General features: G+C 28.3%; 4 protein-coding genes across 4 annotated transcripts; all 4 read right to left on the reverse strand.

The window, feature by feature from the left end:
• Positions 1 to 5,265: 5,265 nt before the first annotated feature.
• On the reverse strand, positions 5,266 to 7,237 carry slmo (PRELI domain containing slowmo). Its single transcript, XM_065499741.1, has 2 exons — positions 7,111 to 7,237; positions 5,266 to 7,004 (listed from the first exon to the last, which is right to left on the reverse strand). The coding sequence occupies exon 2, from the start codon at positions 6,870 to 6,872 to the stop codon at positions 6,225 to 6,227; it is 648 nt and encodes a 215-aa protein (XP_065355813.1). The 5' UTR covers positions 6,873 to 7,004; positions 7,111 to 7,237; the 3' UTR covers positions 5,266 to 6,224.
• A 4,617-nt stretch (positions 7,238 to 11,854) lies between these two features.
• On the reverse strand, positions 11,855 to 14,078 carry LOC135952230 (transcription factor grauzone-like). Its single transcript, XM_065502080.1, has 4 exons — positions 13,895 to 14,078; positions 12,821 to 13,779; positions 12,160 to 12,544; positions 11,855 to 12,087 (listed from the first exon to the last, which is right to left on the reverse strand). The coding sequence occupies exons 1-4, from the start codon at positions 14,012 to 14,014 to the stop codon at positions 11,881 to 11,883; spliced, it is 1,671 nt and encodes a 556-aa protein (XP_065358152.1). The 5' UTR covers positions 14,015 to 14,078; the 3' UTR covers positions 11,855 to 11,880.
• Positions 14,079 to 16,923: 2,845 nt separating this feature from the next.
• Positions 16,924 to 19,126, reverse strand: LOC135952197 (transcription factor grauzone-like). The gene is made up of 4 exons (XM_065502037.1): positions 18,948 to 19,126; positions 17,874 to 18,832; positions 17,213 to 17,597; positions 16,924 to 17,155 (listed from the first exon to the last, which is right to left on the reverse strand). The coding sequence occupies exons 1-4, from the start codon at positions 19,065 to 19,067 to the stop codon at positions 16,949 to 16,951; spliced, it is 1,671 nt and encodes a 556-aa protein (XP_065358109.1). The 5' UTR covers positions 19,068 to 19,126; the 3' UTR covers positions 16,924 to 16,948.
• A 2,837-nt stretch (positions 19,127 to 21,963) lies between these two features.
• LOC135952188 (transcription factor grauzone-like) lies at positions 21,964 to 24,166 on the reverse strand. Its single transcript, XM_065502027.1, has 4 exons — positions 23,988 to 24,166; positions 22,914 to 23,872; positions 22,253 to 22,637; positions 21,964 to 22,195 (listed from the first exon to the last, which is right to left on the reverse strand). The coding sequence occupies exons 1-4, from the start codon at positions 24,105 to 24,107 to the stop codon at positions 21,989 to 21,991; spliced, it is 1,671 nt and encodes a 556-aa protein (XP_065358099.1). The 5' UTR covers positions 24,108 to 24,166; the 3' UTR covers positions 21,964 to 21,988.
• Between the last annotated feature and the right edge of the window lie 2,805 nt (positions 24,167 to 26,971).

Raw genomic sequence — 26,971 nt, forward strand, 5'->3', positions numbered from 1 at the left:
ATTTGGATTTTGATGAATAAAAATAAAAGTAAATAGTCAAGTAGTAAACTAAAATATTAAAAAAAAAAAAAAATAAAATAAAATACAGGTGTATTTTATACGCGCATTTTTAACAGCAATAAATCGGACTAAAAGTTAGTTATGCTGGCTCCTCCAAACATGTACTCATTACACTCGGTTACATCCATATAGGTGTGTTTGGGGTCATTGTCGTGCTGGTATCTCCAAACTAGTGGCATACATATTTTCCTCAGCGATGTATACATAACATAGTTTATAATGGATATGTTTTCGATTTCAATCAGACACGTACTTCATTACACACGGTTACAACACTAGTAGTGTGTTTGGATTCATTGTCGTATTGGAATCTCCAAACTAATGTACTTCATTACACTCGATAACATCCCTATAAGTGTGTTTGGTATCATTGCCGTGCTGGTATCTCCAAATTAGTGGAGTAATATTGCCACCGCTAAACTTGACTGTCTTTTTTGTGTACTTGGACTCTTGTCGGCGTTTTACACTATCGAAAACCCCTAGATTAAAGAAACAGGTTGCATTTTATCTAGTACGATACTGACAATAACCGCGATAAGATTTATTGAAATTTTTTACAAATTACAATATACATATGTATTGTTATGTTTTAACCAAAAGTTAAACTGACAGTTTTCATACAAAAATTTGTGTTTCCATTGTTTTGCTAAGAAGTATAACCACATTCTATAAAGTATTTTTGTTAAACTTGAACGCTAAAAAAGCTAAATTTTATTGTAAGGTAATTCACGTCACCGTTTTTTGTCCTTGCGAAAATGCGAACTTTCGCTTAATCGCAACAACATACATAATACGCATGGTTGTTGTGATATCGCAATGGTAAAAAGGAACCGTGAATTACATTTATATTTGAATTTATCTTAGAAATATTCATTTACATATATTTTGTAAAAGGTCATGTTGTTGAAAACTGAAATTGCGGAATATAGTTTTCAAAAAAGTTTCCATTGTATTGTCACTTACTGCATGTATGTATCTCTTTATGGACAAGCCATAATCAACAAATGTTACAAATTTAAGTTTTTTAAATAATTTTTTTTTTTTATTTATTTTTATTGATTTCAATACATAAAAGCCTTCGTGGCCAATTATACATGTATTGTTAGATTAATAACCATGTTATACAATAATAACATCATTAATTCAAATTTAAAATATAAAAACTAAATATAATAGTGTACAAATGGCTCCCCAGCCACACAAACTTTGCTTAAATGAAAAGTAAAACAAATTTATAAATCCTGAAAACCAGATTACAATATAATTATTTTCAAATATTAACAGAAGAAAGATATTGTAAAACTTTTAATTTATATGTAGAAATGGAAAATGAGAATAATTTAAGATCCGATGGCAATTGATTCCAAATACGACAGATCCTTATTTTAAACGAATGTTCGAAAATTGAATGATGTATTCGAGGTACTTCAATTTGAATATTCCGAGTAGAACGAATAAAAGAAAATATACCAACAAGATAATTGGGTAGGCCAGTTTTCATAATCTTGTAGAAATGTAAGAGGATACGTAGATGTAAGTAGTTTGTAAAATTACAACGAAGAAAAATGGGAATATATTCTGAAACACGGTCATGATCACGCAGCTTAAAATCAAAAACATACCTAACAATTTTTCTTAGTATACTCTTTAGACAATCAATAAAGCCTAACGTAGTACCAGATACGACCTCTAGGCAGTAATTAAACTGTGACATTAACAAGCCATATGCTAAACTAAATTTTTATCCAACCTCATCCGAACACAAAGGGTCCTACGGACCCAAGTGAGCTGATCTTTCCCGCATCGATTAGACGGCTTCCTGAAAACCGATTGTGCAGATTTGCAATAGTATCAAAATCGAATCTAGTTAATGAATCGGTCGCAAAGTAAATCTGGGTTGACTAACAACTCGCGAGTCATTGTCGTTATATTTTAAGGGCAGTCAGGCCCGTTTTAATTTTTTGTCTTCGACAATTTTGCGTCTCGCTCTGACACGTGTGTGATGCAGAGCTTTGTATAACAGTTCCTGTTCTATGTCATTTGCACCAACCGCGTCGCGTGTCTTTTAATTTATATAATCACTGGTGGAGACCATACAAAACTCAACATCGATACTGGTGAAGTACCATTTAAAACTCAAATCGTAAATTGGTGGACTACTCTATGTACATACACTGGTGGACAAAATTCACCGCCATTTCCCCTTTAGGACGTATAAAGGATCGCCACGCTACGTTTTTGTAAATTAGGTTAAGTTAAAAAGACTTGTTTTAACAGAAGTATAATTAAAATGAATTATTGTTTTTGTTGAAAAAATAAAATTTTGTGTTTCAATTATATTTATAACGTGGTAGTCCTTTAAACATTCTAAAGGGAAATGGCGGTGACTTTTGTCCATCAATTTATGTAACTTGTTGAAAATTTTTTTAAAAAAATTTTGTCAGGAATTTTCATTAGTTCGAAAAATATTGTAGAAGTTATTGAACTTATTTTTATGGTTGAGTACTATTATCACTCTTGATTTTAATAACAAGGTTTATGCGTTGCAGTTTCCTACATGAAGACTAGGTCGACTAGGTATGTACTTACTTGAATCGACGTGGGATAGCCTGGAAATTTAATGAAGGGCCATCATCATTTGAGTCTGAAAATAGTCATGAACTTTGTTATTTAGAATCAATAAAAAATGTTATTGATATAAAAACAAATTAAGTAATTAATACCATAACAGCTCTGAATGTTCAACAATTTACTAGCATGCTATATTTTTTTTATACCGTATTAGTAAATATTTTTTATTTATAAATTTTCAAGTTCATGATTGTAATGACAAGTATAAAAAAACACATTCACCATATACATACATATGCACACACTGATTAGAATAGTAAACAACAACAAGATATAAACAAACCAATGAGTTTTTATGACGTATCAAAAACTATAAACAAAGAATGAATAAACAAAGTGAAAACGTTCTAAATATTATACACTAGCATGAGTATATTTACCTTTTATGAGGAAATACAAGAAAAAAAATTTGTTTCTAGGCAGAAAGTATATTCAATAATATGTGAGCGGTATTCATACATACTATGATGCCTACACATAGTACGATTAATAAGAATTTCAAATACACTTCATTTCAAAATGAAATATTAACAATAAATGATAAATAACTAGGTAGCTTAGTATGCAAACGTGCTAAGTCCACTTTTTAAAATAATTGAGATTTTAATACAAAAAACTAGAATAAGTAAAAATCACTGCGTAAACAAATTATTTTTTTCTCCGCATTGTTATACCAAAGAATATATGATTTATATTCTTTGGTTATACTTACTAAAGTATGCAAACGTTCCAAATCCATTTTATTTTGTCAAAATTGCAAAATTATTTTCTCAGTCTAATATTATTGAGTTTAACTCCGTTAATAAATATATAATGTCGTCAAACTTGTTTATTTTCTTATTTTAATCATTAAATTTTATTTTTTTAATGAAATATGTACCTACCACCTAATTTGTAATTATCTGGTCTTTTGACAATAGAGACTTAAAATCAAATAACTAAGTTAAAAATAGAAAAATAAAGAATAAGAAAATGTGTTGAGTCCACTAAAAAACCAAATAGATAATAGAATATGTGCTAAGTCTCAAAAATGGAAATATAAGTCGCCACGCACATGTTTCATGTATCTGCTGCAGAATTTGTGAAAAGGGATTTAGCAAGTTTGCACACTAAACTAACAATATGTATTTATAATGTTAACTACAAGCGAAATTTGTTTATTTATTTATTAGGTTATTGATATATTTTTTTTTAAAAAAATATTCGACCATTGTAAAATGTATTAGAGCTTTTCCATATTTGCTGCTGATATAAATGACGTTACTCAATAAACGTTTGAGAACATGTTTCAAGACTTTAAATTGAATTAAATTTTAGATTATATTTTGTCATATTAATTATGCCAACAAATAACTAAATTTTTTCATAATTTTAAATTAAAAATTTGTCTAATAAATTAATAAAACTTTGTCTAATGAATAAAAAACACAATTATTAATTTATATTGTGAATAGTTTATGCAATATGTAAATTGTGTGAATTTATTATAGTACATCTTATCATGTGCAATGCCATTTTTACCCCTTATCACAATATAAACGTTATATAGACTATGTAGAGTATAAGGTTCAAACAATTTTGCCAGACAACTGACGACCAATGTGTAAATAAATATTAATTAAAAAATCCAATACATATATGAATTGTTAATAACGTAATGATAAAGTGCATTGTTTTAAACATTTCGTTAAATACTTATGTGTTCGATGATGCAACATCTGCGCAAAAAGTTAAATAGGTACATACATATGTTAGATAGACAATTGCGGGTATCAATTCTAATTTTACAAACGTATGTATATTTTTTGAATATCTAAAATTAGTGACCAATAGTAAAAAAGAAACAAAAGTTTTTGCGTATCTTTTTGTTTTATAATTAAGATTTATATGTTATAAAAAAAAGTAATTACGCTGTTAAAACAACTTTTTTATCTACGTTTTTACTTTTTTAGATACGAATTTAAAATCAGAAATAGCTATCCTCAACTTTTCTATATAAAAAATGTACATACTGAATCTTTATGGATTCAAAATATTGGCTAGCTTTTTATCCACAAAAACGTTTTTCACGAAATATCTATTCAAATGGTAAAAGTAGCATTTGTATATTTCAACGTATGTTTGTTTTATTTAGTATTAAGGAATTTTAAATTTTACACATCCGATAATCTAACTTGTTTTATTTTTAATTGGACTTTGACCCAGACTAACAAACCGAGTCATTTACCTTTTTCTAATACATATTTGTCATGTGAACAAAATGTGCTAAAAAAATAAAGCAACATTTAAATTAATTTGTTCTTGATTATTAAAATTTCCTTTAAAAATACTACTCGTGTTGGCAACAATTTTAATTTCTTAGAAAGATTAATCAAATCGTCTCAAAGCCAAATTATCTATATATTTTAAATAACAAAGGATAGGGGGATAGATGTATATTTTACCACATACCCATGTGTTTCATCAATTTGTTTGTGGTTTTTTATATTAATTGTAAACATTTTAATTAAAAGCAACATTGTCTAGTGTGTAGCTTTTGTTATTGTATAATTTCCTATAAAGAAAACCAAGATGTATGAATTAAAATCAAATTAAAAATATAGTTTTATTTATTCAATTATTTATTTTGCATAATAATAAATTATTAATTAGACTACTTCTTTAAATCATACATAATTATATACTTCTCTAACTTGAATGTAAAGGTAGTTTTTAGTTTAACACAAAATGGTTTTACTTTCTTAGCAAAATTGTAAATTATTTATAGGTAATTGTTATTTTTTTTTTAATTTTTGAACATTTTTTTCTTTGTGTAAATAGATAAAATTATTTAATTTTATTATATAGATGATAATGAAGATGATGATGATTAAATTAACTACACTACTAACATAATCAAGTCTCAAAAGGAAGGAAAATAAAAGTTAATATGATAATCCATTACAAAAGCTTAATTGTTTTGAATGGTAGAGTGGGGAATACAAGAAAAGAATAATGCCATAATTTAGGGATTTTTTTATAAACAAAATATATATTTTTGTTACAAAATTTACACTGCATCAGATTTTGTGTTATAAAGACAAAAAATACCTACATACAATTATTGATGTTTTTAAACAAACAAAAAAATCACTCGAAAATAGAATAGTATAGCGTAGTGGAACAACAAAACAGGAACTGGAACGATGATCATAACTTGTCTGTTGTAATAATATTGTCAGAAAGGAAAGACAACTCCTTTTTGCAGTACATATTTGAAGTTAGAAAACAGTAACAGTTCACTCATTTCATTCAGCACAAAGTTTAAAATGTGTGAAAACATTTTATTCCGTAACTTTAACGGCTTGCAGAAACTTTATTACAATTGTTCGCCAATGCTCTTCTAACTCTCCAACATCTTAAGTATTCCTTTCTATATTTCCTTAGCATGTTTACCGGACATTGTCAGCAGAACCAATTGAGCTTATTGGGACCTAGTGTTTATTATTTTTTAAATTGTTGTTTTTATATTATTGTTGGTTTTTTTGTTTAACTTAAATGTGTATATGTTTGGCGGCCTGCGCACTAATTTCGTCTAAATTTTTGCGTGCACTTTCTGTCATATCATCGAGGGAGCGTCTTGTGGTCAAGATCAAATCATCTGTACTTTTGGCAGCAGTTTCGGCAATACCTTTTACCTCGGAATTGATGCGACCAATCACCCACTCGAGACCCTGGCGACCTTTGCCGGCATTCATGCTGATGGTGGAGGTGAGCATATCTTCCATATAATGGGACAGTGGCACACTATGCACAGTCACTGATGCCTCTTGTTTCAGCAGTGTCTTTGAGGGGTCTGTGGGATGGGGTTCGTAGTATATCACTTCGTCCACGGATATGTGACGGCAAAATGTCAGATTAATGGTCTTCAGGATCATGGAACGTTTGCTGGGATCCACGGTTGAGCGTTCGCTGGCAAAACAGGTTTTGGCGGTGCCAATTAGTTTGTTGGTCCATTTTGGTAAAAACCATTTGGACTGTACCAAACGGTGTGTGTGTAAGACGCCATCGACCACTTTGCGCTCGATCACATCGGTGCCAATAATGGACGGTGTCATGGGATTGGGGTATTTACGCCAGGCTGCTTGCGTTACCGTTTCCCACGGATGGTTGAATGTGTGTTCTGACGTCCAAATTTTCATTATGCAAGATTTGTGTATGTGTTGCTAATCGATTTCCGTGTATCGCCGTAGAGTCGTCGTCAAGAGCAGTAGCAGTAAAAAAATTCGCTAAAAACTCTTTTATTCGTTTAGCTGTGTCCTCAGATCAGCAGCCTAAAGACACAAAAAGAAAACAAACAAATTTTACAATTAATTTCTCAAAAATTATAGTTTTTGTATTAAAATTAATAGCAACAAAATTTTAGAAGCACGTAATAACCTTTGAATATGAATAAGAAAAGAAAAAAGACTAGCGAAAAGACCCGTGAACAGTGTTGTCAGTAGAGTTGTGAAGGTATTGAGTATTTAGGTACTCAGTACTCAATACTGTTTAATTTTTATAGTTGTATATTTCAATACTATAAGGAAAAAAATTGAACCTTGAACTTTTTTCAGTGAAAAATTGCAACTGGTTTGTGAAATAATTTTTTTGTTAATGTTAAATGCAGTTTTGAACATAATTAAGTAGTATCAAGTACCCAAAAAATGTATTGAGTAACCACATTTTACAACACTAGAATAAAAGCCACTGTGTTGATAAAATTTGTACTATATTGTACATATCAAATAAAATCTCTAAAATTAAATCACTGTACAAGACAGAATGAAGTTACAAACAATTATTATTTACTTATGAATTAAATATAGTTTAAGACAATTAATTTTCTATTAAAATAAATTTGTAAATGATACTATTTTCAATAGATAAGATATGGCATTACTACTTGCAGTAGGATGGTGTAATGACAAAATGTAAAAACAGAGTTCTAGAGTTGTGACACAAAAAAAGTCATAGTTGCGACCCTTTTGAATAGTTGATTTATAAATTTTTAGTAGATATTTTCCAATTTTGCTAATTTGTTGAAAGTCAAAGAATATTATATTAATCAAAAAATGTCAACTTGCACTAATACTTAGTGGTAGTGCATAATTATTGCAATCATTTTGTTGATGTTTAGTGCTGAGTTGAAAATTAGCACTAAACATTAGTGATAGTGAGTTAAAAGATGTTGCACTCAAAATTAAATTATTTGATTTAAAAAAAGTCTTCACTTTATTGCAACATTTTTTCTCCAATAATTTGAGTGCAATTACAAATTTTGCACTAAATTTTAAGTTCAAAATTATTTTTGTGCACTAATTCAAAACATAAGACTAATTTGTATTATTCGAAACTAGTATTCTAATTCTGTTAGATAAATATAGATGGCGAAGTCGACACAGTCATGCTTGTCTCTTTTGAAATAAACTTTTCGAAGCCCCCAACTAACTTACACACAGGATTGATACATCAACCCACAAATGGCTGAGATATGTATATGCAAAAATCCATTACTACCTTTATTAACTATTTTGTTATCTATATCTGGATTACTAAGTCGATAACATAGACAATATGGATATACATACATATCGCTCATTTGCTGCAACAACATCAAAACTCAAAATCGGTGTTTTTTGAACTGAGTATTACAAAATATGCGCCGTTCTATAGTCTTTCATATAGTTCTATCAGTTTTCAAAAAACTCAATTATTTTTTGTGTGAGACTGTTTTTTTGTTGTAAACATTAAAATTAAAATTCATGTTTTCTCGTATATATGGCAAGTAAAAATTTGGGTTAAATACAGATTAGAAAAATATTAACATTTACTATGTCATAAAACATTTTTGAATTATGACGTTGTTGCAGCAAATGAGCGATATAATGATAGTCATATATAATGTATATAATGCCGTCGATATTCGGAACGACAATGTGTCGATATCGGGAAAAATTAAGTTTTAACCTGGGGGGTTACTCTATATCGCGATGCGAAAGGTAAATGCGTTAAGAATACAATCGTCTACGAAAACGCTTTCGCAAAAAGAAGCAATACTGGCACCACAAAATATGCAATAGCGAAGAATGACAAAATGAAATGTCAAAACTTGTAAATAAAAACATTTTAAACTAATTTTTTGTGCGATGCGAAAACGCAATAAAGGGTACCAATTGTACCATTTTTCTTTCGCATCGCAATAGAGAGTAACCCCCCTGATTTTTTTCACAAATCGTAAAGTATACATAGCATATTATATATTACTTGTTAATTAAATTATTTAAAATTTTATATATCGCACTCGTTCAACAATACTGTATCAACTCAAAATTTTTAAATTTTCACTTTTTGCAAGAAATCAACTAACAACATCAATATCTATCTACTGTAAAAATTTCAACGTATTCCGATTACTCTTTCATCTCGAAAACCACATTTGAGACCATTTTCGTGATAATTGGTGACTACCTTATATCAACAAAAATGTGTTATTTTGAGTTAATACAAAAAATTAAATAGAAATAGGTACCTACATCGTATATTTTCATAAAAAATATTATTTTGAATTGAGCCTTTATTCATGTTAAAAATAATCAAATTGTTTAATTTAAATTTGGTTGTATTTTGAGTTAATACTGTTTTGCTGATAAAATAATCCAAAAAAATTTGGAGAAGTATCAGAAAAATGGTATTTATTAACTCAAAAAATTTATTTATTAGCAATAATTGCAAAAATTTTAAAGAAAAACAATGTAATGCAATTTGTTTACTATGATACATACACATCTGCTCAAAATAATAGATACACCAAAATTTATTTTTTAAAAACGAAAAAAATAATGGTATATTGTAAAATTATAAAAAAAAATTCAGTCGATTTTTATTTATAGTTAAAAGGAGAGTAAAAAACAAAAACAAAATAATTCATAATTAATAATAAATATTATAAAGTAAATTAAATTTCTTAAATTTCGAAAAATTTGGTGCTCATAATAATAGATACATTTTTAAAAATTCTTATTAAACAAAAGCTAATAAATTTTATCTTAAAAAAATTAGTTTATTATTAAAGTAAAGGTAGTATCCAGTATATCCACCTTTGTTTTGTAAAACTTTCTCCACTCTTCTGGGCATACTGGATATCAAGTTCTGACACTTCTCCAATGGAATCTCGTACCATATTTTTTGCGTTTTCTCCCATAAATCGTCTTTATTTTTGAAAACTTCCTTCGAAAGCCTTATCTTTAATTCACTCCACAAGTTTTCTATTGGGTTTAAATCAGGGGATTGGCTGGGCCAGCTTAAAACAGGTACGTTATTCTCCAAGAACCAGTTTTTAACTAATCTTGAACTATGTTTTGGGTCGTTGTCCTGCTGGAATGTCCATATTAATGGCATATTTTCCGATGCATATGGAAGCATTACGTTTTCCAATATGTCTCTATACCCACTAGCATTCATGGTATCTTCTATTCGGAATATCGGACCAACACCATTCCATGAAAAGCAACCCGTCTTTTGTAAATTTAACGTGGAATTCTTTTCCTTTTGGTCTGCGTACATTTCTTTGGCAGTCGTTTCCAAACAAATTTATTTTTGTTTCGTCGCTCCATAAAATATTTCTCCATTTTTTTTCGCCTTCACACCCGGGCCATTGTAAGTGCTCTTTAGCAAATTCTAATCTTGTCTTGATATTTTTTTGGCGCATTAGTGGCACTTTTCTGGCAATTCTTCCCGGCAATTTAGCTTGTAAAAGACGACGACGAACTGTTTGTGGACTGATTTCGTTACATAGCTCCGCAGAAATAGCTTTCGATGATATGAAAGGGTCTTTTTTAACCATAAGGATGATCCGCCTATCTGTTTCTGGACTGGTTTTCTTTGGTCTACCGCGAGTTTCTCTTTTTTGTTTTTTAGATAAAGCATTTTGGACAAAATGTAAAGATCTTCCTATGCTCTTTGCTATTTCCCGTAATGATTTCTCATCGTTTGAACAATTTTTTTCTCATCTTCGGTACAATGATGATTTTGTCCCATTTTCTTCAAAAGAGTCCTATTTTTTATAAAATTGTTGCTAAAATTTAAATTATACTTACTGTTTCACGTAAATAGGAACAAAAAATTGCACAAAAAAAAAATTGTATATAAACAAATTACAAATTACTGATGTGTATCTATTTTTATGAGCAAATAATTTTTTGTAATTCAAATAAATTCGTTTTTAAAAATCAACATGAAAGCAAATAGTTGCCAGATTTTTGACTGACATGACATTGCCAGATAGAAATTTTAATAATTTGATGTATTCTTAACGCTTGCGAGGAAATTTTCAATGTTACCGCCATTTAAATTTTTTCGAATTAGGTGTATCTATTATTTTGAGCAGATGTGTATATTCGGATTTTCAAATTCTCTTAAAATGTAACCACAAACAGTTTTTTCCCTCTACTGAGAATTTAAAAATTTTGAGTTAATACAGTATTGTTGAACGAGTGCGATATGTAATTTGTTAAAGTAATGAATTTTAATATCGTCCCCTCAATAAAACATAGTGTATAAAAATATACACATATACATATTATATTGCATAATAAGAATCTGCATAAATGATTCTATATGTGGTAAAAATTTGGTGAAATTTTACTTCCACAAAGTTGGTCAAAGGATCATTTGAAATATTACTTTTGTTCTAGATATCTACTAACACAAAAATTTTAAACTCAATTATTTCAAAATGGATCAATTTCTATTAAAAAAAAAAACATAAGCATGAAATTATTAAAAGTTTATAATCTAGTTATTCTTACCCAAAGTATATTTATAAATATACTTTGTTCTTACCAAATTAGTTTTAAAATTCGACAAAAAATTTAAAATTTTACTCTGCTATCATAAAAAATAAAAAGCAATATTTCGTTACCTTAATATAGAAACGCCCTAACTCGTTTTTTCCCAAAATTTTGTTTTTTGTATACTTCGATAGATAATCCCGTAATACACCATTAATAAAATAAAATTAAATGTCACAACATTAAATTGGTTGAAGACCTTCATAAAAGTCTGTGTTAAAAAAAAATTGCAACTACAGAACTTTAAGTTTTATCAAGTTGTTAGTTAGGGCCTTTCTATATTAAGGTAGCGATTTGTTTTATAGATAATTTTTTTATTTTACAGAATATACTCATATTCATTTTGTAAAGATTTTGAAATATATTTTTCTGGTAAATTTCCAGAATGTTTTTCTCGCACTGATTCTTGCCATTCCATTGGATGCACACTTTTACGATGAGCATGCATCTGGCCGTTTGAATAAAATGACTTGGGACACCAACCGCAAGCATGTAACGGCTTGCCGATATGCTTAGCCATATGATCCTAAAAATCAATGATTACAAAAATGTATTAGTGCATATACATATATTAATCTATACACGAAAACAAAATTACCTTTAACGCATCCGGCCTTTTAAATGTCTTCTCACACATTGTACATTTACTTTCACAACTATTTTCGTGAACAACTTTTATGTGGTTCTTAAGATTGGTACGATTAGCAAACATTTTCTTGCATATAGGACAATCAATTTCGTTTTTAACACCTTCCGGCGGATGATGTGAGTTCATGTGCCGCTTTAAACATTTTACGTCGGACAGAAGACGACCACAAACCTCACAACTTACCTTTGGTAGTGGTTTACCTTGATGTTCTAGCATGTGTCGTTTAAATCTTTGCTTTTCTAATATGGAAACACCACATAGATCGCATATTTTATGGTATTTCTTTAAATGAACATTGCTTATATGATTGTCTAGGAATTGTTTAGAGACGAAGCTGAAAAAGTGAATTATTAAAGTTTCTATACCAAACAATCTTAATAAAATATTACAATACAATATTATAAGCTCCAATTAAAATTGTTTAATAATACTTTCAAATAGATTACAAATCGTCAAAAACCATAATAACAAAAAAAAACTTCATTCCGAAATGTGTTATTCACTATACATACATATATGTATAAGGATTAAATATGAGACATTTAGTTTATAGCAGAGATAATTTTAAATTAAAATATTGTTAAGTTATTTTGCATTTTAGGCAACTTACGACTTATCACAATGTGTACATGGTATTCTTTCATTATCTTTCACAACGTGTAATAGTTTATGCGTTTTGAGACTGTATACATTTGCCAAACTTTTGCCACAAATATCGCACTCAATACTCATTTGATCATGAACATTTTTTATGTGTAACTTCAAGCAGACACGACTAGACAATATTTTATCACAATATTTGCATTTAAAGTGCTCTGGATTTATATGCCACTTAATATGATCTATTAATTCCGTACGGGTATAATACTTTCGATTACAGCAGAGAGCATATCCACGTTCATTGTGTTCCTCTTTGAAATGTTTAATCAGTGTGGAAAATGTTGCCAATGGTATTTGACAAAAGCTACAGTTGGTCATTTCAAAATGTTCGGCTATGAATTTATCATTTCTTTCGCGTTGGATATGAGTTTTAGCTGAATCGATCGTATTTGTTGGTTCGTCATCACTTTCACAGCTAATATCATCTTGATCTTCAATATTTGCAATAGAATTACTTTCTTTAGTGTCATTTTCCACATCCACTTCCAATTTTATGGCAATTTGTGTGGGCTTTTCTATATCTGCCAATTCAGCTTTAATTCTTTCTTTCTCAGATCTTGTTTTACGATATTTTATTACATTTTTAACTTTTTTAGTAGAGCATTTACGTTTTATTTTTCGTTTTACATGATTAAATTCCTGTACTAACTCTGTTTCATAAACTTCTAAAGGATTTTCTTGTTTTATCAATAGAATTTCTGGCTCAAGTTGATAATTTTCTACATTTTCTTTAGAATTTGTTTCAAGTAATTCTTTTTTTCCGTTGTAAATATCATCAGAAATTACATCCGTTTTCATGAAACTATTCAAATGTTTATGTGACTTTTCTATCTCAGTGTAGAATCTATGGAAATTGTATAATTCCTTCCAACATGTTAGGCATACATGGGAGTCGATTTTTATATGTTCCTGATACAAAATGATAATACAACAATATATTATAATATATGTATGTAATTATATGACAAACTAGGTTGGTATTTACTTAATTTTGTCACACATATTAAATATAAAAAAAACTTACCATTTTCCACAGATATTTTTCAACGATGTGTTGTATATTTTGTTCTTGCCAATCGGCGGAATTAACTGTAAGAATTTCTTTAATGTTTTCTGATACTTTGAAACACAATAAACAATTCATTATTATTGTTTTGATATTTTACAAGTTTCTTTACAATTTTTTTTATAAACAACAAAATGAAAGAAGAAAAAAGAATACAGGGTCGCGTGAAATAAATTTCGGCCGGGCCTCAATCTTGGTACTTTTTTGTACTATTCAAATCAAGGTTAAAGAATGACAAAATGATTTCAGTATAATTAAAGGTCACATGATTGCTAAATTTTGTACTATATTGTACATATGAAATAAAATATCTAAAATTAAATCACTGGACAAGACAGAATGGAATTACAAACAATTATTATTTATTTATGAAATAAGTAATAGTTCAAAACAATTTTTGGATGCTACTATTTTCAATTGATAAGATATGGCATCACTAATTGCAGTAGAATGGTGTAATGACAAAATGTAAAATGAGGGTTCTATAGTTGAGACAAAAAAGTCATAGTTACGACCCTTTTTAATAATTGAGTAGCGATTTTGCAAATTTATTGAATGTCGAAAAATATTATTCTATTGTAAAAATATATGCATGGCGATTTATTGATGAAAAACACAATTTTTAAATTTCTGCAAGAATACAAAAATTTATTTCTTACGACTTCGACATTTTTCAGTATGCGATCTCAAAACTTTTGAGTTATGGGATCTCGATATTTTTTAGCAAAAGATTTTATGCTTTTTAGTGTTCACTATCATTGATGTATTTAGTGTGCAGGCTAACAATCTGAGTGTTGTATCTGTAGACAAGTAAAAACTTATCAGTTTGTTTTAAAAAAATAACATTTATTCAGAATCTAGCCCTAAGGGCCAAATATAGAGTTGTCAAATATTCGACATATTTTAAAAACCGGTTTTCGAATAATTCGAAAAAGCGTAATTTTTAAAAACCTGTTTTCGGTGTTTTCTATCAAAAACCGGTTCGAATAACCGGTTTTAGCCTTTTTTGTCAATTTAACAATTGCGGTATATTAAATTATTTTTTTTATTAAAACAAATTAAAAAATCGTTCAGTCAAATTACACAGAATTTGAAATCAAAAGAAAGGATGTATATTAATAGATACTTTTATATAATAATAATAGTTAATTGTATTTTTTTCCTTAAATTATTTTTTATTAAAGAATGGATTAACTGTTAAAATTGCATTTTATAAAAGATTTAATTCGATATTTTTGAAAATTTGTTCAAATAATTAAAATCTTGTTTTAAGTTGTTCATTTGCAATATTAGTTCTTTTGTGTAGATTTTGAACTTCTTTTAATGTTGAACTGAGCTAAGCTTCTAAATTTTGCGAGTCACTTTCAATATATTCTAAATCAGAGCTTGATGAACTATTATTTAGTTCTGACCAAAAAGTCTATTAAAAAGCTTTACTGCATACGGTACAACAAGGCGAATTTATTACAGGTGACTTTAAAAATCCATCTCATTATTTTTTGCTCGATATGTTTTCTGACTTCTATCTGTTAAAGTTTGCATTTTTGTATTAAAATTTGTTTATAATTAAAAAAGGGGAATAGGTATATAATTATTAAAAATAATCGCATAAAATCTTAAAATAAATTTTAAAAAATATTCGATTTTGTCGAATAATTCGAGACAAAAAAAACTGGTTTATCGAATAACTCAAAAACCGTCCTTTTGTAAAAACCGGTTTAAAAAAAACGGAAAATTGAAAACTCTAGCCAAATATGATTCAAATTCCACCTATATATTCCTACTCAAACAATACAAATACTATGGAATTACGATTTGCGGGTGTTTAAAAATTATGTAATTTAGGGGCACCATGGCAATAGGCAATATGGATATCTAATGATAGGCATTTCTAAGTCCTTTCCAGGGAAAAATATGTTTTAACCTGGGGGGTTACTGCGTAACTCAATCCGAATACGAAAATGTTCGAAAATGTGTGCTAAATGCATTGTAATTCGAAAAGATTTTCTTTCGAATCGAATTATGGAATAACCCCCTGATTTTTTGTTCACAAAAAATAGTTTTCAATCTTTGTATACTTTGTTTAAGGCTATATAAGACATAGAGCGGAAAATCTCCTGTCAAAGACCTAAGTCAGTTGTCAGAAACCTAAGTGGTGAGAATGTATTAGTAGAAACAACTATGTGAAAACAAAAACAACACTCGTATGTGTGATTATTTTGAGTAATTTTTTTGTTTGAGTTTTTTCTAGTTTCCGCTCTATGTTTCTCTATGATATAAGAAATTACTTGTTTTTAAATTATTATTAATTAATATAGAGAAATATACAGTAATGAATTTTAATAAGTTAGAACATGACAATATAAACATGAAATTATTAAAATTTTAAAAAGTTTATACCTAAAGGTGGTCACACATGGCAAATATTTACTCAAAAAACCGTAACCACTTTTATTAGCACAAATTTGTTTGACCTGTTTACTGCTCTTAAGGTAGGGTCAAACATGACAAATATTTGACGTAAAAGACGTAACCACTAAATAAAACACATTTAAATTATTGTATTTAATTCCAAAACTTATTTTACTTAGGCTGATTCAAAACAAAAAAATTAGTTTTATTTTATTTGATGCTGTTTGATCTTACAAAACACTTGTAAGAGTAAACACGTCAAACAAATTTGTGCGAAAAAGTGGTTACGCTTTTTTGAGCAAATATTTGCCATTACAAGTGTTTTGTATGATCAAACAGCATCAAATAAAATAAAACTAAATTTTTTGTTTTGAATAGTCTTAAATAAAAGGAGTTTTTGAAATGAAATAGATAAAATAATTAAAATATATTCTATTTAGTGGTTATGTCTTTTTCGTCCAATATTTGTCACGTGTGACCCTACCTTAAGTCAAGCTTTTCTTACCAAATTAGTTTTATAAATCGCTGTTAAATTTAAAATTTTACTCTGCTATTATAAAAATTAAAAAGCCATATTTATTCTATATTAATTATTTTATTTTACAGAATATACTCATATTCATTTTGTAAAGATTTTGATATATATTTTTCTGGTAAATTTCCAGAATGTTTTTCTCGCACTGATTCTTGCCATTCCATTGGATGCACACTTTTTCTATGAGCATGCATCTGGCCGTTTGAATAAAATGACTTGGGACACCACCCGCAAGCATGTAACGGCTTGCCGATATGCTTAGCCATATGATCCTAAAAATCAATTATTACAAAAATGTATTAGTGGTTTAAAGCATCAAACAAAATTACCTTTAAAGCATCCGGCCTTTTAAATGTCTTCTCACACATTGTACATTTACTTTCGCAACTATTTTCGTGAACAACTTTTATGTGATTCTTAAGACTGGTACGATTAGCAAACATTTTCTTGCATATAGGACAATCAATTTCGGTTTTAACACCTTCCGGCGGATGATGTGAGTTCATGTGTCGCTTTAAACATTTCACATCGGACAGAAGACGACCACAAACCTCACAACTTACCTTTGGTAGTGGTTTACCTTGATGTTCTAGCATGTGTCGTTTAAATCTTTGCTTTTCTAATATGGAAACACCACATAGATCGCATATTTTATGGTATTTCTTTAAATGAACATTGCTTATATGATTGTCTAGGAATTGTTTAGAGACGAAGCTGAAAAAGTGAATTATTAAAGTTTCTATACCAAACAATCTTAATAAAATATTACAATACAATATTATAAGCTCCAATTAAAATTGTTTAATAATACTTTCAAATAGATTACAAATCGTCAAAAACCATAATAACAAAAAAAAACTTCATTCCGAAATGTGTTATTCACTATACATACATATATGTATAAGGATTAAATATGAGACATTTAGTTTATAGCAGAGATAATTTTAAATTAAAATATTGTTAAGTTATTTTGCATTTTAGGCAACTTACGACTTATCACAATGTGTACATGGTATTCTTTCATTATCTTTCACAACGTGTAATAGTTTATGCGTTTTGAGACTGTATACATTTGCCAAACTTTTGCCACAAATATCGCACTCAATACTCATTTGATCATGAACATTTTTTATGTGTAACTTCAAGCAGACACGACTAGACAATATTTTATCACAATATTTGCATTTAAAGTGCTCTGGATTTATATGCCACTTAATATGATCTATTAATTCCGTACGGGTATAATACTTTCGATTACAGCAGAGAGCATATCCACGTTCATTGTGTTCCTCTTTGAAATGTTTAATCAGTGTGGAAAATGTTGCCAATGGTATTTGACAAAAGCTACAGTTGGTCATTTCAAAATGTTCGGCTATGAATTTATCATTTCTTTCGCGTTGGATATGAGTTTTAGCTGAATCGATCGTATTTGTTGGTTCGTCATCACTTTCACAGCTAATATCATCTTGATCTTCAATATTTGCAATAGAATTACTTTCTTTAGTGTCATTTTCCACATCCACTTCCAATTTTATGGCAATTTGTGTGGGCTTTTCTATATCTGCCAATTCAGCTTTAATTCTTTCTTTCTCAGATCTTGTTTTACGATATTTTATTACATTTTTAACTTTTTTAGTAGAGCATTTACGTTTTATTTTTCGTTTTACATGATTAAATTCCTGTACTAACTCTGTTTCATAAACTTCTAAAGGATTTTCTTGTTTTATCAATAGAATTTCTGGCTCAAGTTGATAATTTTCTACATTTTCTTTAGAATTTGTTTCAAGTAATTCTTTTTTTCCGTTGTAAATATCATCAGAAATTACATCCGTTTTCATGAAACTATTCAAATGTTTATGTGACTTTTCTATCTCAGTGTAGAATCTATGGAAATTGTATAATTCCTTCCAACATGTTAGGCATACATGGGAGTCGATTTTTATATGTTCCTGATACAAAATGATAATACAACAATATATTATAATATATGTATGTAATTATATGACAAACTAGGTTGGTATTTACTTAATTTTGTCACACATATTAAATATAAAAAAAACTTACCATTTTCCACAGATATTTTTCAACGATGTGTTGTATATTTTGTTCTTGCCAATCGGCGGAATTAACTGTAAGAATTTCTTTAATGTTTTCTGATACTTTGAAACACAATAAACAATTCATTATTATTGTTTTGATATTTTACAAGTTTCTTTACAATTTTTTTTATAAACAACAAAATGAAAGAAGAAAAAAGAATACAGGGTCGCGTGAAATAAATTTCGGCCGGGCCTCAATCTTGGTACTTTTTTGTACTATTCAAATCAAGGTTAAAGAATGACAAAATGATTTCAGTATAATTAAAGGTCACATGATTGCTAAATTTTGTACTATATTGTACATATGAAATAAAATATCTAAAATTAAATCACTGGACAAGACAGAATGGAATTACAAACAATTATTATTTATTTATGAAATAAGTAATAGTTCAAAACAATTTTTGGATGCTACTATTTTCAATTGATAAGATATGGCATCACTAATTGCAGTAGAATGGTGTAATGACAAAATGTAAAATGAGGGTTCTATAGTTGAGACAAAAAAGTCATAGTTACGACCCTTTTTAATAATTGAGTAGCGATTTTGCAAATTTATTGAATGTCGAAAAATATTATTCTATTGTAAAAATATATGCATGGCGATTTATTGATGAAAAACACAATTTTTAAATTTCTGCAAGAATACAAAAATTTATTTCTTACGACTTCGACATTTTTCAGTATGCGATCTCAAAACTTTTGAGTTATGGGATCTCGATATTTTTTAGCAAAAGATTTTATGCTTTTTAGTGTTCACTATCATTGATGTATTTAGTGTGCAGGCTAACAATCTGAGTGTTGTATCTGTAGACAAGTAAAAACTTATCAGTTTGTTTTAAAAAAATAACATTTATTCAGAATCTAGCCCTAAGGGCCAAATATAGAGTTGTCAAATATTCGACATATTTTAAAAACCGGTTTTCGAATAATTCGAAAAAGCGTAATTTTTAAAAACCTGTTTTCGGTGTTTTCTATCAAAAACCGGTTTTAGCCTTTTTTGTCAATTTAACAATTGCGGTATATTAAATTATTTTTTTTATTAAAACAAATTAAAAAATCGTTCAGTCAAATTACACAGAATTTGAAATCAAAAGAAAGGATGTATATTAATAGATACTTTTATATAATAATAATAGTTAATTGTATTTTTTTCCTTAAATTATTTTTTATTAAAGAATGGATTAACTGTTAAAATTGCATTTTATAAAAGATTTAATTCGATATTTTTGAAAATTTGTTCAAATAATTAAAATCTTGTTTTAAGTTGTTCATTTGCAATATTAGTTCTTTTGTGTAGATTTTGAACTTCTTTTAATGTTGAACTGAGCTAAGCTTCTAAATTTTGCGAGTCACTTTCAATATATTCTAAATCAGAGCTTGATGAACTATTATTTAGTTCTGACCAAAAAGTCTATTAAAAAGCTTTACTGCATACGGTACAACAAGGCGAATTTATTACAGGTGACTTTAAAAATCCATCTCATTATTTTTTGCTCGATATGTTTTCTGACTTCTATCTGTTAAAGTTTGCATTTTTGTATTAAAATTTGTTTATAATTAAAAAAGGGGAATAGGTATATAATTATTAAAAATAATCGCATAAAATCTTAAAATAAATTTTAAAAAATATTCGATTTTGTCGAATAATTCGAGACAAAAAAAACTGGTTTATCGAATAACTCAAAAACCGTCCTTTTGTAAAAACCGGTTTAAAAAAAACGGAAAATTGAAAACTCTAGCCAAATATGATTCAAATTCCACCTATATATTCCTACTCAAACAATACAAATACTATGGAATTACGATTTGCGGGTGTTTAAAAATTATGTAATTTAGGGGCACCATGGCAATAGGCAATATGGATATCTAATGATAGGCATTTCTAAGTCCTTTCCAGGGAAAAATATGTTTTAACCTGGGGGGTTACTGCGTAACTCAATCCGAATACGAAAATGTTCGAAAATGTGTGCTAAATGCATTGTAATTCGAAAAGATTTTCTTTCGAATCGAATTATGGAATAACCCCCTGATTTTTTGTTCACAAAAAATAGTTTTCAATCTTTGTATACTTTGTTTAAGGCTATATAAGACATAGAGCGGAAAATCTCCTGTCAAAGACCTAAGTCAGTTGTCAGAAACCTAAGTGGTGAGAATGTATTAGTAGAAACAACTATGTGAAAACAAAAACAACACTCGTATGTGTGATTATTTTGAGTAATTTTTTTGTTTGAGTTTTTTCTAGTTTCCGCTCTATGTTTCTCTATGATATAAGAAATTACTTGTTTTTAAATTATTATTAATTAATATAGAGAAATATACAGTAATGAATTTTAATAAGTTAGAACATGACAATATAAACATGAAATTATTAAAATTTTAAAAAGTTTATACCTAAAGGTGGTCACACATGGCAAATATTTACTCAAAAAACCGTAACCACTTTTATTAGCACAAATTTGTTTGACCTGTTTACTGCTCTTAAGGTAGGGTCAAACATGACAAATATTTGACGTAAAAGACGTAACCACTAAATAAAACACATTTAAATTATTGTATTTAATTCCAAAACTTATTTTACTTAGGCTGATTCAAAACAAAAAAATTAGTTTTATTTTATTTGATGCTGTTTGATCTTACAAAACACTTGTAAGAGTAAACACGTCAAACAAATTTGTGCGAAAAAGTGGTTACGCTTTTTTGAGCAAATATTTGCCATTACAAGTGTTTTGTATGATCAAACAGCATCAAATAAAATAAAACTAAATTTTTTGTTTTGAATAGTCTTAAATAAAAGGAGTTTTTGAAATGAAATAGATAAAATAATTAAAATATATTCTATTTAGTGGTTATGTCTTTTTCGTCCAATATTTGTCACGTGTGACCCTACCTTAAGTCAAGCTTTTCTTACCAAATTAGTTTTATAAATCGCTGTTAAATTTAAAATTTTACTCTGCTATTATAAAAATTAAAAAGCCATATTTATTCTATATTAATTATTTTATTTTACAGAATATACTCATATTCATTTTGTAAAGATTTTGATATATATTTTTCTGGTAAATTTCCAGAATGTTTTTCTCGCACTGATTCTTGCCATTCCATTGGATGCACACTTTTTCTATGAGCATGCATCTGGCCGTTTGAATAAAATGACTTGGGACACCACCCGCAAGCATGTAACGGCTTGCCGATATGCTTAGCCATATGATCCTAAAAATCAATTATTACAAAAATGTATTAGTGGTTTAAAGCATCAAACAAAATTACCTTTAAAGCATCCGGCCTTTTAAATGTCTTCTCACACATTGTACATTTACTTTCGCAACTATTTTCGTGAACAACTTTTATGTGATTCTTAAGACTGGTACGATTAGCAAACATTTTCTTGCATATAGGACAATCAATTTCGGTTTTAACACCTTCCGGCGGATGATGTGAGTTCATGTGTCGCTTTAAACATTTCACATCGGACAGAAGACGACCACAAACCTCACAACTTACCTTTGGTAGTGGTTTACCTTGATGTTCTAGCATGTGTCGTTTAAATCTTTGCTTTTCTAATATGGAAACACCACATAGATCGCATATTTTATGGTATTTCTTTAAATGAACATTGCTTATATGATTGTCTAGGAATTGTTTAGAGACGAAGCTGAAAAAGTGAATTATTAAAGTTTCTATACCAAACAATCTTAATAAAATATTACAATACAATATTATAAGCTCCAATTAAAATTGTTTAATAATACTTTCAAATAGATTACAAATCGTCAAAAACCATAATAACAAAAAAAAACTTCATTCCGAAATGTGTTATTCACTATACATACATATATGTATAAGGATTAAATATGAGACATTTAGTTTATAGCAGAGATAATTTTAAATTAAAATATTGTTAAGTTATTTTGCATTTTAGGCAACTTACGACTTATCACAATGTGTACATGGTATTCTTTCATTATCTTTCACAACGTGTAATAGTTTATGCGTTTTGAGACTGTATACATTTGCCAAACTTTTGCCACAAATATCGCACTCAATACTCATTTGATCATGAACATTTTTTATGTGTAACTTCAAGCAGACACGACTAGACAATATTTTATCACAATATTTGCATTTAAAGTGCTCTGGATTTATATGCCACTTAATATGATCTATTAATTCCGTACGGGTATAATACTTTCGATTACAGCAGAGAGCATATCCACGTTCATTGTGTTCCTCTTTGAAATGTTTAATCAGTGTGGAAAATGTTGCCAATGGTATTTGACAAAAGCTACAGTTGGTCATTTCAAAATGTTCGGCTATGAATTTATCATTTCTTTCGCGTTGGATATGAGTTTTAGCTGAATCGATCGTATTTGTTGGTTCGTCATCACTTTCACAGCTAATATCATCTTGATCTTCAATATTTGCAATAGAATTACTTTCTTTAGTGTCATTTTCCACATCCACTTCCAATTTTATGGCAATTTGTGTGGGCTTTTCTATATCTGCCAATTCAGCTTTAATTCTTTCTTTCTCAGATCTTGTTTTACGATATTTTATTACATTTTTAACTTTTTTAGTAGAGCATTTACGTTTTATTTTTCGTTTTACATGATTAAATTCCTGTACTAACTCTGTTTCATAAACTTCTAAAGGATTTTCTTGTTTTATCAATAGAATTTCTGGCTCAAGTTGATAATTTTCTACATTTTCTTTAGAATTTGTTTCAAGTAATTCTTTTTTTCCGTTGTAAATATCATCAGAAATTACATCCGTTTTCATGAAACTATTCAAATGTTTATGTGACTTTTCTATCTCAGTGTAGAATCTATGGAAATTGTATAATTCCTTCCAACATGTTAGGCATACATGGGAGTCGATTTTTATATGTTCCTGATACAAAATGATAATACAACAATATATTATAATATATGTATGTAATTATATGACAAACTAGGTTGGTATTTACTTAATTTTGTCACACATATTAAATATAAAAAAAACTTACCATTTTCCACAGATATTTTTCAACGATGTGTTGTATATTTTGTTCTTGCCAATCGGCGGAATTAACTGTAAGAATTTCTTTAATGTTTTCTGATACTTTGAAACACAATAAACAATTCATTATTATTGTTTTGATATTTTACAAGTTTCTTTACAATTTTTTTTATAAACAACAAAATGAAAGAAGAAAAAAGAATACAGGGTCGCGTGAAATAAATTTCGGCCGGGCCTCAATCTTGGTACTTTTTTGTACTATTCAAATCAAGGTTAAAGAATGACAAAATGATTTCAGTATAATTAAAGGTCACATGATTGCTAAATTTTGTACTATATTGTACATATGAAATAAAATATCTAAAATTAAATCACTGGACAAGACAGAATGGAATTACAAACAATTATTATTTATTTATGAAATAAGTAATAGTTCAAAACAATTTTTGGATGCTACTATTTTCAATTGATAAGATATGGCATCACTAATTGCAGTAGAATGGTGTAATGACAAAATGTAAAATGAGGGTTCTATAGTTGAGACAAAAAAGTCATAGTTACGACCCTTTTTAATAATTGAGTAGCGATTTTGCAAATTTATTGAATGTCGAAAAATATTATTCTATTGTAAAAATATATGCATGGCGATTTATTGATGAAAAACACAATTTTTAAATTTCTGCAAGAATACAAAAATTTATTTCTTACGACTTCGACATTTTTCAGTATGCGATCTCAAAACTTTTGAGTTATGGGATCTCGATATTTTTTAGCAAAAGATTTTATGCTTTTTAGTGTTCACTATCATTGATGTATTTAGTGTGCAGGCTAACAATCTGAGTGTTGTATCTGTAGACAAGTAAAAACTTATCAGTTTGTTTTAAAAAAATAACATTTATTCAGAATCTAGCCCTAAGGGCCAAATATAGAGTTGTCAAATATTCGACATATTTTAAAAACCGGTTTTCGAATAATTCGAAAAAGCGTAATTTTTAAAAACCTGTTTTCGGTGTTTTCTATCAAAAACCGGTTTTAGCCTTTTTTGTCAATTTAACAATTGCGGTATATTAAATTATTTTTTTTATTAAAACAAATTAAAAAATCGTTCAGTCAAATTACACAGAATTTGAAATCAAAAGAAAGGATGTATATTAATAGATACTTTTATATAATAATAATAGTTAATTGTATTTTTTTCCTTAAATTATTTTTTATTAAAGAATGGATTAACTGTTAAAATTGCATTTTATAAAAGATTTAATTCGATATTTTTGAAAATTTGTTCAAATAATTAAAATCTTGTTTTAAGTTGTTCATTTGCAATATTAGTTCTTTTGTGTAGATTTTGAACTTCTTTTAATGTTGAACTGAGCTAAGCTTCTAAATTTTGCGAGTCACTTTCAATATATTCTAAATCAGAGCTTGATGAACTATTATTTAGTTCTGACCAAAAAGTCTATTAAAAAGCTTTACTGCATACGGTACAACAAGGCGAATTTATTACAGGTGACTTTAAAAATCCATCTCATTATTTTTTGCTCGATATGTTTTCTGACTTCTATCTGTTAAAGTTTGCATTTTTGTATTAAAATTTGTTTATAATTAAAAAAGGGGAATAGGTATATAATTATTAAAAATAATCGCATAAAATCTTAAAATAAATTTTAAAAAATATTCGATTTTGTCGAATAATTCGAGACAAAAAAAACTGGTTTATCGAATAACTCAAAAACCGTCCTTTTGTAAAAACCGGTTTAAAAAAAACGGAAAATTGAAAACTCTAGCCAAATATGATTCAAATTCCACCTATATATTCCTACTCAAACAATACAAATACTATGGAATTACGATTTGCGGGTGTTTAAAAATTATGTAATTTAGGGGCACCATGGCAATAGGCAATATGGATATCTAATGATAGGCATTTCTAAGTCCTTTCCAGGGAAAAATATGTTTTAACCTGGGGGGTTACTGCGTAACTCAATCCGAATACGAAAATGTTCGAAAATGTGTGCTAAATGCATTGTAATTCGAAAAGATTTTCTTTCGAATAGAATTATGGAATAACCCCCTGATTTTTTGTTCACAAAAAATAGTTTTCAATCTTTGTATACTTTGTTTAAGGCTATATAAGACATAGAGCGGAAAATCTCCTGTCAAAGACCTAAGTCAGTTGTCAGAAACCTAAGTGGTGAGAATGTATTAGTAGAAACAACTATGTGAAAACAAAAACAACACTCGTATGTGTGATTATTTTGAGTAATTTTTTTGTTTGAGTTTTTTCTAGTTTCCGCTCTATGTTTCTCTATGATATAAGAAATTACTTGTTTTTAAATTATTATTAATTAATATAGAGAAATATACAGTAATGAATTTTAATAAGTTAGAACATGACAATATAAACATGAAATTATTAAAATTTTAAAAAGTTTATACCTAAAGGTGGTCACACATGGCAAATATTTACTCAAAAAACCGTAACCACTTTTATTAGCACAAATTTGTTTGACCTGTTTACTGCTCTTAAGGTAGGGTCAAACATGACAAATATTTGACGTAAAAGACGTAACCACTAAATAAAACACATTTAAATTATTGTATTTAATTCCAAAACTTATTTTACTTAGGCTGATTCAAAACAAAAAAATTAGTTTTATTTTATTTGATGCTGTTTGATCTTACAAAACACTTGTAAGAGTAAACACGTCAAACAAATTTGTGCGAAAAAGTGGTTACGCTTTTTTGAGCAAATATTTGCCATTACAAGTGTTTTGTATGATCAAACAGCATCAAATAAAATAAAACTAAATTTTTTGTTTTGAATAGTCTTAAATAAAAGGAGTTTTTGAAATGAAATAGATAAAATAATTAAAATATATTCTATTTAGTGGTTATGTCTTTTTCGTCCAATATTTGTCACGTGTGACCCTACCTTAAGTCAAGCTTTTCTTACCAAATTAGTTTTATAAATCGCTGTTAAATTTAAAATTT

The sequence above is a fragment of the Calliphora vicina genome, chromosome 2, assembly GCF_958450345.1.
Source record: "Calliphora vicina chromosome 2, idCalVici1.1, whole genome shotgun sequence".
In the NCBI taxonomy this organism is placed as follows: Eukaryota; Metazoa; Arthropoda; class Insecta; order Diptera; family Calliphoridae; genus Calliphora; species Calliphora vicina.

What these genes read in the sequence shown, in the direction of transcription:
- slmo (XM_065499741.1), bottom strand. Translation starts at nt 6,872, where the DNA reads ATGAAAATTTGGACGTCAGAACACACATTCAACCATCCGTGGGAAACG.
- LOC135952230 (XM_065502080.1), bottom strand. Translation starts at nt 14,014, where the DNA reads ATGAATTGTTTATTGTGTTTCAAAGTATCAGAAAACATTAAAGAAATT. An exon ending in AAAAATATCTGTGGAAAATG is followed by an intron (nt 13,780 to 13,894) that starts GTAAGTTTTTTT and finishes ATTTTGTATCAG; the next exon opens with GAACATATAAAAATCGACTC. An exon ending in TGTACACATTGTGATAAGTC is followed by an intron (nt 12,545 to 12,820) that starts GTAAGTTGCCTA and finishes TCACTTTTTCAG; the next exon opens with CTTCGTCTCTAAACAATTCC.
- LOC135952197 (XM_065502037.1), bottom strand. Translation starts at nt 19,067, where the DNA reads ATGAATTGTTTATTGTGTTTCAAAGTATCAGAAAACATTAAAGAAATT. An exon ending in AAAAATATCTGTGGAAAATG is followed by an intron (nt 18,833 to 18,947) that starts GTAAGTTTTTTT and finishes ATTTTGTATCAG; the next exon opens with GAACATATAAAAATCGACTC. An exon ending in AAAGGCCGGATGCTTTAAAG is followed by an intron (nt 17,156 to 17,212) that starts GTAATTTTGTTT and finishes ATTGATTTTTAG; the next exon opens with GATCATATGGCTAAGCATAT.
- LOC135952188 (XM_065502027.1), bottom strand. Translation starts at nt 24,107, where the DNA reads ATGAATTGTTTATTGTGTTTCAAAGTATCAGAAAACATTAAAGAAATT. An exon ending in TGTACACATTGTGATAAGTC is followed by an intron (nt 22,638 to 22,913) that starts GTAAGTTGCCTA and finishes TCACTTTTTCAG; the next exon opens with CTTCGTCTCTAAACAATTCC. An exon ending in AAAGGCCGGATGCTTTAAAG is followed by an intron (nt 22,196 to 22,252) that starts GTAATTTTGTTT and finishes ATTGATTTTTAG; the next exon opens with GATCATATGGCTAAGCATAT.